Source organism: Cyprinodon variegatus, unplaced genomic scaffold, assembly GCF_000732505.1.
Source record: "Cyprinodon variegatus isolate N-32 unplaced genomic scaffold, C_variegatus-1.0 Scaffold553, whole genome shotgun sequence".
NCBI classification, from domain to species: Eukaryota; Metazoa; Chordata; class Actinopteri; order Cyprinodontiformes; family Cyprinodontidae; genus Cyprinodon; species Cyprinodon variegatus.
The window spans coordinates 381,795-392,890 of NW_015151006.1; the positions used below are offsets into that span (position 1 = coordinate 381,795).

At 40.0% G+C, this 11,096-nt stretch overlaps 1 protein-coding gene across 3 annotated transcripts in view; it reads left to right on the forward strand.

Annotated features, from left to right (window-relative positions):
- Window positions 1-373: 373 nt before the first annotated feature.
- Window positions 374-11,096, forward strand: part of LOC107095513 (zinc finger protein 638-like) — a 22,014-nt gene continuing 11,291 nt past the window's right edge. The window contains exons 1-10 of one of the 3 annotated variants that reach the window (XM_015391644.1): window positions 374-508; window positions 3,565-5,224; window positions 6,498-6,559; window positions 7,981-8,019; window positions 8,397-8,666; window positions 8,749-9,023; window positions 9,111-9,304; window positions 9,470-9,592; window positions 9,720-9,818; window positions 9,896-9,951. In XM_015391644.1, the coding sequence (XP_015247130.1) occupies window positions 3,827-5,224; window positions 6,498-6,559; window positions 7,981-8,019; window positions 8,397-8,666; window positions 8,749-9,023; window positions 9,111-9,304; window positions 9,470-9,592; window positions 9,720-9,818; window positions 9,896-9,951 (2,516 nt within the window). In that variant the 5' untranslated portion in view covers window positions 374-508; window positions 3,565-3,826. The remainder of the gene's footprint in view (window positions 509-3,564; window positions 5,225-6,497; window positions 6,560-7,980; window positions 8,020-8,396; window positions 8,667-8,748; window positions 9,024-9,110; window positions 9,305-9,469; window positions 9,593-9,719; window positions 9,819-9,895; window positions 9,952-11,096) is intronic. The other 2 variants (XM_015391646.1, XM_015391645.1) reach the window with 2 other exon arrangements.

Genomic DNA, 11,096 nt, shown 5'->3' on the forward strand with positions numbered 1-11,096 from the left:
GCTTCACTAAAAAGATGCGAGTTGTTTGGGAGGGCCAGTAACATTGGATGAAAATTATGGAATTAGGCACTTTTTACGTGCCTGAGGGGTCCCTGTTGAGGCCATTTCATTAAAATAAGAGCAGTCAATTTAGTCTCTAGACATGACTTTAACCTCAGAACTCTGAGGTTAAAGTCAGAATATTAAACTAAAATATATTAAAAATTTGTTCACTTTTCTTTTTTTCAGTGGCCATAATCCTCTTCCGTACACAAGATAAAGACTCTTTGTTCAGCTTTATAAACCACTCAGTGGAAATTGATAAATTCAAATGGTGTGAGCTCGATCATTTGGGCTTTTACACTGAAGGTTCCCAAACCGGAAATACAGGGAAGTCGTTTGGGTTCATCTGTGTCAGAAGGCTAACCACCGAGGAAGCTAACTGAGGAGCTACTAATAAAACTCTTTAATCAACCTCTGGAGCTGCTTTAGTTGGCCATAAGTGGAATATTTACCCAAAGGCTGAGTGGTATGTAACTAACGTGGATGTAAAAGCTGGGATTGATGAGAAATCATCGGTTTTGCATGTGACGATTTTTAGACCAGTTGCTAAAACAAGTTTTAGCATTAGCTTGTGTCTTAAGCTTAATATATTATACATTTTTAACATTGGTGCATATTCCATATAACCGAAGGGAAATGACTCCGTTCTTACTGCAATTTAAAACTGAGATGATGCGACATTTCCGTTGGATTGCGTGATTTTTGTTTTTATTTTTTGTATTTGTTTTTATCGCATTTCTCGGTAATTTTGCTGATATTTTGAGAGTTGTTTATACTGCCGAATAGAGTTTACTACATCGACTGGTTTCTAACACAGCCTCTTGTGATGCTTAACATAAACCCCGGAGCTTTATTTCTTCCTCAGTGCTCCCCGACAGCACTGGGCTGATACAGGGGGATTACCAACCTGTTATTTCTTCTTCTTCTCCCTGTCACATGAGGACCCATCTAGCTGACCATAGTGCTGCCTGCCCAAAAAACCCCAACAACAATTCCCTTCATATTTTACCTGGAAAACAAAGACCTCCAATGATACATAACACTATCAACGAAATGGCTAATAAGCGTTACAGAAGAAATTACTATAATTAATTCGATTTTTGTTTTTGTGTTAGTTATACCGTTCACTATCATTTAGCAAACAACTAAAAACAAAAGCATTTCTCACATTTTTAAACCGGTTACTTATTAATACCTTAAAGAGAGGGGTTTACACCGAAAAATTACTGATATAATAAGGAATCAAGGTATTTGAAAATGCCATGAGATTTATTTATTTTTTTCCCCAAAGATCAATTTTCATTGCCTGTTGACTGTCCACACAGCCTCAAATTAATAACTGTGTTTATTGCACAGCATAGTTACAACTTTTTTCTATTTTGTCCATTTTTTAACTTACTTTGAAAAGCCCTTTTTCTTAACCACTGCACATTTTTTTTTCCTTCAAGGAAAGGGTTTCTTTTTTCTTCTACTGTACATCCATCCATCCATCCATCCATCCATACATTTTCTTTACACGCTTGTCCCAAGTGGGGTCGCGAGGGGTGCTGGTGCCTATCTCCAGCAGTCAATGGGCGAGAGGCGGGGTACACCCTGGACAGGTCGCCCTTCTACTGTACAGGTTAATTTAATTGTTTTTGTTCTTATTTTTGAACATGTATTAGTTTTGCCACTACTTTTTTATTTTAATTTTAGCATTTAGTCTTAACCAGAGTGAGTCAATTAAATTCAGTTTACTTAAATAGCGCCAATTCACAAGACATGTCATCTCAAAGCACTTAACAGTTCACCAGATCATACAGTCAAATTGATTAAAGGTTTTCTAAGGAAAACCAGTTGATTGCATTGAGTCGAAGACAATCCCTTATAACTAAGCATGCTTTTGGCGACAGTGGAGAGGAAAAACTCCCTTTTAACAGGAAGAAACCTCCAGCAGAGTAGCAGTGTAAGCAGCTCAGTGTAAGCAGCCATCTGCTGAGGCCGACTGGGGTTCAAGGAGACAGAAGCAGAGATACAAGAGGCAGCTGTAAAAGGCAGGAAACACAGCCAGGCAGACGAGCTCCGAGTCAGCTCCCATATCACAGGATGAAGAGAGCACATCCAGCCAGTCACAGTCAAAGAAATAGGGCTACGCTGAAAAACAGGCGAATTTCGAACATCTAAACAAAGGTGTTGATGGCAGCAGCACAGCTGATATTTCTCAGCAGGATGGAGTCACAGCCAAACAGGAAAAGATGAGGCATAGCTACTATGATGAGAAAAAGCAGAGAGAGCAGAATATTAGAGATTAGAGGTGAGTATTGGCATGAGTGTTGCGATTCGATACATGTCGCGATACTTGGGTCACGATACGATGTTATCACGACATTGCAGTATCACTATATATTGCCATATTTTCCCTAGCTATCAAAATCAAATGATGAGATAAAACAGCAAGTGCTGTATATTTTCATCAGAAAATATTGATTAGGTATTATTATCCATGTTGTTTGGGGTTTTCTTCTACTGTGACTGCCTCAAATACAGATTTGGTGCTGCACGCACAGTTAAACGGCTCCACAGCGCTTTCTGCCAGAGTGGTGGTGCAGAGGTAGCCCATTTTCCCATCAATGTTTTGTGTAACCATTTTTTTTTTTGAAAATCGATACTAAGAAGTGAAAGATCGATATTATATTGGGCAGCCGAATATCACGATATATCGCCAAAACGATTATTTCCCACACCCCTATTAGAGATTGAACTTGCAGATTCTGCAGGGCGGGAAAATAGAGATAGAATGATGAAATAGGGGTCCCTATGTCCTCCAGAAGTCTGAGCCTATAGCAGCATAACTATAGAGATAACTCAGGATAGTCAGTATCCACATCTCGACTTCTCATGAATTATCCATTATTGATACGAGGAGAATACTTTAATCTGTAATGAAAATGAAGAGTGCCTCCCAAAATTGAAAGTATTCTAATATGGGCTGAGATGCACTTTTGGTTAAAAAAAATTCTTAGTATTCTTCCATTCGTATTTTCTGTAAACTTGCTAACCAACTAACATGCAAACAGCCCAATGCTACTGGACATTTGACCTCCCTATTAAACGTTAATGAGAACATACTTCCAAATTCAAACAATTATGTAGCTGGGAATGAGTTTAAGTCTAACTAGTGCTTTCCCAGAGAGGAAGTCCTTGGAGGGAAATTGATCGCCATAGATCACTTTTTATATAGCTATACTGCCCCTTAGGAGAGTCAGGTTTTTTTTTCCACCGAAAGGGTTGAAATAATAATAAAAAAAAAATTAGTGATGTATTAATCACTCTGAAGGTCTTTCAGTGATCTATTTTTAATGTCTTTACCCCTTATGCCACTTAATAATGAAGACCTAAAACTTGTGTGGAAAGAAATCTGTGTAGCTAACAGAGGAGTTAGCTAATTGCTTTGACCCTCCAGATGTTGGATTTCTTTTTGCTGCAAAGCTTAAGTTAAGTTCCAGTCACTAACCCAATTCTTTGTCCATTTAAACTTTTCAGCTTTTCTTTACTGTTGTAGAACTGCACCTCGTGTCCTGCTCCTCTGCACCTAAGGAGCCCCCCTATGTTGGAGGGCTTCCCGGGGGGTTGTCACGGGAGGGCAGGCTCCATCTTGATATAAATGATGTTCTCGCTGCTTGTGGCTGTGCTGTGACCTTGACAGCAAACTCCCACCAGACCCGCTCGGGGATTATCCACACAACTACCTTTACTGACTGCTGTGGCCATCAATCTCTTGGACTTTCCAAAGTTTGCTAACACCATGTCACATCCGAGGTATAATGCCTTTGCCCCTGGTAACCAGATGTCCCCCGTGGGGCCATACAGACCCTCTGGTGGACAAATGGAGAGAGATCCTCAAAGGGGACAGCCTCACTGTGGCTCTGGTTCCAGCTATACCTCTTCTGGATCTTCCTCCAGCAATTGTGGGCCCCCTGGAAGACCTATACCGTCCCTTCTGTCTTTGCCAGTGAAATACAGACCTGAGAAGATTGGGACAACAGTGGATAAGGACATGGAAAGACATGTGGACCTGAATATCAGCAGAGCCAGGGAGCCAGCGATGCAATATTCTGCCAGCCAGAGTCCCCAATTTACTAATGTTCAAAAGGACACATTTTCTTCCTCTTTCACAGGGAAAAACTCCTTTTTGATGTCTGCTCCAGCTCAAGTGGGAGCCCTAAATATGGACAGTGGTGGAAGCAATCTGGACTGGTTACCAATATGCCAAACATCATCAAAGAGAGAGTTGCCAAAAGCGCACTCACCTGTCATCTCATCAAGCTTTCAAAGCAGTAGGATCCAAACAACGGGAAGCCTGAGGGGTTATGGTACATCTTTTTTGGACAAACGTGGGACTCCTCAGGAGACCATTCAGCCCAGTTACACTTCAGAATTTGCCACAAAGATCTTGCTGCAGTTTGGACTTTACAGAGAAGACTTGGATCAACTGTCCTCCTATCCGGAAGACCAGCTGACTCCCCAGAACCTTCCTTTCATCCTAAGGCAAATTCATCTGGAGAAGGTAAAGAGAACTTCAAATCCCTACGATGAATCTCAAACTATCGGAAGTATGGGAGAATTGGACATGCCGATCACACCCAGGAGCTCAGTGCCGGATCCAGATGAAGTGACTTCCCAAGTTTTTTCATCAAGTAAAGTGATCGATTATGGACATACTTCAAAATCCAAGTTGTCCTCTTTTGGATCATTGAATAAGGACCGTGGTTTTGGAAAACTCAAGTCCAATGCCCCCAAAACTAATCCATTAAAGAAATCAGCACCAGCTCACCAGAAACCCTCCAAAACCCAGCCGTCCAAACCATCCTCTAATTTGATGCGTGGAGTACACCCTGGACGTCCTGGTCTCGTGCTTATCGGCAGTAATGCTGAGACTGACAACAGCGATTGGAGAAGAAGTGGAGAGCAGTCTTCAAATAACCCTAAAATGAGGGATAAGAAAAAGATCAGCCCTCAACAAAAGCAGCAACTCCAGAGGCATCAGCAGCTACGAGAACCTAGCCAGAGGGATGCCGTGACTTGTTCAGGGTCGTCTAAGAAGCTACCAACATGGGCCATGATGCAAGACTACGCTGGAGCAACACCAAGAGTATTCCCTTATACCTGTTGTCTTTGTATGAAAGAATGTACCAGTATGAAGGTGAGTGGAAGGCCGCAGATTTTATCCTGTTGTTGTTGATGTATTGTGGATAATCTCTTTTTATTGTTGAGCAAACAGTTTTTTTCCCTTTATTTTTGATTAAGAAATGGTTCTCTAATCGGGCATCAGTTGATCAAAGCTAATGGTAATGAAACCTGCACTATTTCATGCAAATATGAAGTCTCATTAGTTACTGTATAACCTTATTTGCTAATAACCGTGTTCCAAACTTGAGGCTTTGTACAAAAATGTAGCTCACTGCATTTGATGGATTTACACTTGTCGGAAAATGCTCTTTAAACGGACTTACAGAGATATTTATTAACCATGAAACAAATGTTAATCAGATGATCTGTGACTTTTACAATGACATTTAAATTGACGTGGAACCAAGTTCGGGCTTGGCTGTTGAATTTGGACTTCAACAAGAACAATATGGAACAGCTGAGGAATCGTGGGACAAGGGACTCTATTTTTGAAATGGAAATGCTGTCTCTGCTGCACGGCAGTGCAGTTGGTAGGACTGCTTTCCTAAAGAAAGAGGATGCTGGGTCCAAATCCTGAAGCCAGGGTGACTGCATGGAGTCTACATGTCCTCAATGCACTACACGGGTTCTCTGGGTACTTTAAATTCTTCACCTATTCTCTAAATTGGTCTCCAAAGTGCCCCTATGTATGAGTTAGTGTATGGTTGTTTGTCTTGTATGACTGTGTTGTTCTGTGATGGACCGGTGAACTGTCCAGGATGTACCCCTCATCTGGCCCAAAGGACAGCTGAAGATGATGAGCACCAGAACCGCAAGGAAAAGTGGAGAGAGATGCTGGACGGATGGACTTTCTCCCTTTTCTGACAGCAGGGCTCAGGTTTTTTCCCCCCCAGCTACAGTACAATAGCGCCTGGTATATTTTGGTCATGATCCGACTTGGATTGTATTACAGCTGGAAACTCAAATTCTGACAACCAACAAGACTAAAAATGGACACTTAAGTTTAATAACCTTAAAAGGAAACTTTTTTTCTTTTTGTAAATGTTTTTATGTTGCAATGACCAACATTTGTAAGTTGTATTTAGCATCAAAGGTGATGTGATTATCTTTACGTTCCAGATGACACACCGCCTTGTTGGTGTTTGCTTTGCTTTTCTTTATATTTAAAAGTTTCTTGTGGTTTTGTTTCCTGATGTCTGACCTTTGACAGAAGGTGATTTTTTTTTATAGGATTTGCTGTTCAATTTTTTTTCATGTTGTTTATAAAACATGTTTGTTCTGATCAGGACTGGCAGTACCACTGGAACACTGGCGTTCATCTTGATAACTGCATAAAGCTAAGGCAACGGTCAGTTTTCAAATTTCAAAGACTATATCTGTATAATGAGCTTAACTTGTGTAAAATATTCAATAGTGAGTTGGATCAACACAGGATACATAGTTGTTCGATTAGTTAATGTACATGTTATATTATCTTACCATGCAGATCCAATTTATTTAAATTGCTAATTTTTCTGTCCCATGTGTATAATTTACTAAAACCAGCGCCTACATTCACGAGTATTTAAAGGTATAATGGAGGATTTTTGTGAATTTTTGAAAAGACCCGCACTCTCCACTTTATAAAAAAAATGCATATGCACATATGCATTTTTTATGCATATTAAACACGTGCAAGAGCATGTACTAGCCCATTTCTCCTCGTGCACGCTCTGTTTAAAAGTTGCTGTTTGAATCGCTCATACAAGCTTACTTTCCAACAGAAGATTTGCATTTATCACTATGTAAGACTCACCATCGGAGTTATGCCAAAAAATACCTGCCTGCTGATAATTAACTCACCTCTCGCACACTGAAGAGAAAACAGATTGAAATATGAATGAAAAAGGAACTTTTAAACGTATTCTGAATGCTTTCATATTTCTTATGCATGGATACCCTAAAATTGAGAGTTTTGGTGGACAGATAAGTGCAGAGAAATACCTGCCTGCTAAGAACTTCCATCACGGGAGCGTAAAGCGCCCTAAACTCTTGCACATTCATGAGAAAACGGATTGAAATATGAAGTGAAAGGGAACTTTTTTTGATATATATTCTTAATGTTTTGTCAGAAATGACATAGAGTCGTGTTAATAGCAAGTGGAAAGTGCTATCCACTGAGCAGATCGGACAGAAAGTGTCTCCATACGAGTAAAAATCGTATTCATTTGAATTTATCTGTCCAACAAAACTCAGTTTTAGGGCATTCATACATAAGAAATGGAAAAACATTAAGGATATGTTTAAAAATTATCTTTTTATTCTTATTTTAATCAGTTTTCTCATAAGTGTGCGAGAGGGGAGGCAGGCAGGTACTTCTCGGCAAAAAACACCGGTAAGGGAAAATGTGGACGAGCACGTAGAGCGGCCTTACGTAAACATATCGTTACGTATATCACCAGAATGATTGATAATTAGGAGGACCACTTATTTTGATGATCCACCCCAAAATAGAACATCCTCCACTATACGTTTAAAGTCTATTATAATAAGACAATCCAGATGCTGAAGTTTCAGGTTTTCTCATCAGAGACAGGTATTCTTTCAAATAAGTTTATATCATTGTTACTTGTCTGCTCAAGTGGAGCAGTTTGTTAAATGTTACCATTTTTGTAATTCAACGATTTGGCTCCTGAAATATTTGTTTTTCTGCTCGGCTTGGTGTCAAATGTTCTTGTCCGCCATCAGAAGTTCTATTTTTTATTCGGTGCGCTTTGTTTTTTTTCACAGATACCCTTTGTGGGATGGGCAGACTCCAGAGTTCCCGAGGTAGATTTGGACGCATAATAATTCAGCATTAACCTCAGTACTGGTCAATGTTAATCCTTTTTTTCCTTTTACATAGTAATATTAGTCCCATCCGGTGTATGTCCAACCTGTTTCCATTTTCTTGGCATTTTGGGAGGAAGGTTTGGCTGGCCTTGGGGTATTTAATGATTGTTTTCCAGCTTAATGTTTGATTTTCATTCTCAAAAGGTGGGATGACATAAAATAGGGAAATAGTGGTTACTAGCCATAGGAACAGTATTAATGTGTGACATCAATAAGAGCCTAAATTTTCATATTGATGCAACAGTAGTCATGAGAAATAGTTTTATCTATGTTTCCAAGGCTTAACTTATTTACTCATTCTTCTTTCTCTATAGTGGTCCAGGTAAAGATACCCAGCCTGCCTCTTCAACCAGCCAGAATTTGCAACACCGCCACCAGAGGTCCGTACATGAAAATCTGTCCCGTTCACTCAGCCCTCTCCGCCGAAATGAGTCAGAGGACAGAAAGGAAAGACAGGACAGAAGAGACAGACGGCTTAGCCCTCAAAGGTCCCGTAGTCCACATCCTCATCGTGCCTTTGACAGTAGAAGAGAAAGACGCGATAGCAGATCACAGTCATCACAGACCTCCAGACAAACTTTCAGGTCTTGTAGAAAAAAAACGACTCTTTACAAGAAGTACTGACCAAAAATCCGTGGTTTTAAACTTTTGAATGATTGCTTTCAGGTCCCGTTCTCGGTCCTATGAACGCCTCGTCTCGTCTCGTCACCGCTCGCGTTCAAGGAGTCATGAGAGGAGGTCCCCTCCCAGTAGGAGGGAGGCCAAACGGTCCTCACCGAGGAGAAGTCACGAACACCGACCGTCTCCAAGGAGTAGCGAAGAGAGACGCTCGTCAACAAGACGGAACTATGAAAGGCGGTCTTCTGGAGACGGATCAGAACCTCACCATAAGAGGTCCAGAAGCGCAGACAGACTGACTAAGAGGCTGCTGGAAGAAACGGGTTAGATAAACGGAAGACATTTCTGACCCTACAGCATTTCAAATAATCAGTAAAGTTATACTCCATTGTCTCTTTTCTTACCTCTAGCTGTCCACTCTCGGTCCACACAGTCGGACTTGGAGGCCATGGTTAAAACTCTGGCCCCTGTCTTACTGGCTGAGCTGGCTAATTTAAAATCCTATGCTGCCTTATCTTCGTCCACGTCGAGGACAGAAAATAAGTCATCCTCCAACTCAACAAAAGCTTCCTCCAGCAGTCAAAGAACCAGGACAAGCTCTTCGGTTGGTGATTTGATTTAACAAGCATTTACGGCAGCTAGCAAGCCTAATGAGCAGATGTAACTAATGAAAAATCAGATAACCCTGATTCCTGATGCATGTTTGAAAACAATCTGACTTTGTCTTGGTTTTCATGTTTCCTCTCATTCACTTATCCTCTTTGTTCAGAGTGGATTCAACAAAGTGACACTCTCTGGCGTTTTGAAATATCTTTCCCACTCTGCCATCCTTGAAGCCATGGAGAAAATCGGGAAAGTAAAAAATTTGACATTGTTCAGATCCAGACTAGAGGTAGGGATCTCCTTAACCTGCAGAAAATCTGTATAATGTTGCACATGTGATCTAGATCAAACCACAAAATCGATTGTTGGGATATCAATGTTTGGTTTACATGCAGGTTTTATTCATTTGTCTGTAGGCACGTGTGCGGTTTGAGAAAGAAGAAGATGCAAGGAAACTGTTGTCTTATGGGGGATGCAATATAAAGGGGTATACACTCAGTGTTTCTGGAGCAACGGTACTTCACTTTGTCCTGGGCTATGCTAACTTTGCCCTCTCAGCAGCTCACTGAGAATGTTTTTGTTTAATTCATAGGGTATTGCATCTAACAAACCACTCCAAGGAAAAGAGCAGAAAATGGCTCCAAAAAAGTAAGTTCTACCTCAGAAAAGCACAAGGTTTAACTGTTAGAGCTGCTGTACTAGGAGGATGTTGATAAAATAAATTAAGATTACAAGTAGTTATATTTATGATTCAAAGTTCTCCCAAGGTTAGAAATGTGTCCATGTGGAGTAATAAGAGTTGGAAAATGGAAAATACATCTTAGATTAAGGGTTGCTATATTGTATTATTATTTAGTAGTATTTTGCAATGTATTTTGTAAGACATGTATAAACTGATTAAGCATAATATTAAAACCTTGACAGTTGAACTGCTAGAAAGGCAAGACAAGTTTATTTGCTTCAGAAAAAAAACATAGAAAAGTAGATAATAAAGGCAAGGGAAAAAAAACAGAATTACACATTTAAGCTAACATTTTTTTCCTTAGTACGTTAGTTGATTTGAGGCCCATATTTACTTAACATAAAATCCAGTGTTTCTCCTGAAGAGGAGGCAAAAACAAAGTTCCTTGGACCTTTTTTTTGTCTGATTATCCCAGTACTGTTTGCTAATAGGCAGCTATTATACATTGAACTTCTACTCTTTGGATTATTGGGATAATATCTGGTTCTCCAAAACCTTTCTCTTAGAGGACCCCACTAAAAAAAGAGTTCATAACATTTGTCAGTTTTTTTGTTGTTTTGTCAATTGCCTTTTTGTGAAACTAATGAATATAACAATTTATTTCTCCTTGATTAAAACATTTCAGGGCTTTATTTCTTGTGATTTTGTTGAGTATGGATTAAAGATGATAATGAAGGTTGTTAGAAGTTAGAAAAAAGAAAAGAAGGATGTCGCACTTCAAACAGCTGATTAACTCAAAACGCATGTAAAGGTAATCTGAGGCTGTAAATGGTCAGTAGCGGACGCAGTTATGGAGAGGACTGCTAAACCAGGCGGTTGTTTACTGACTGTTGTGACCAAACGTTGTTTTTGATAGCTGATAAGAAGGAACAATTGCGGCAGGGAAAAGTGATGCATGCAGCCTTGAGAGGATTATGAAGACTGCTCAAGAATTTGATTTGACTTATCGGTTAAAGGGATAGTACACCCAAAACATGATTAGCCTTCATTTTCTACTCACCCCCATGCTGAACAACCCTCTGGAGTTCTTTTTTGATAACGCCAATGCATC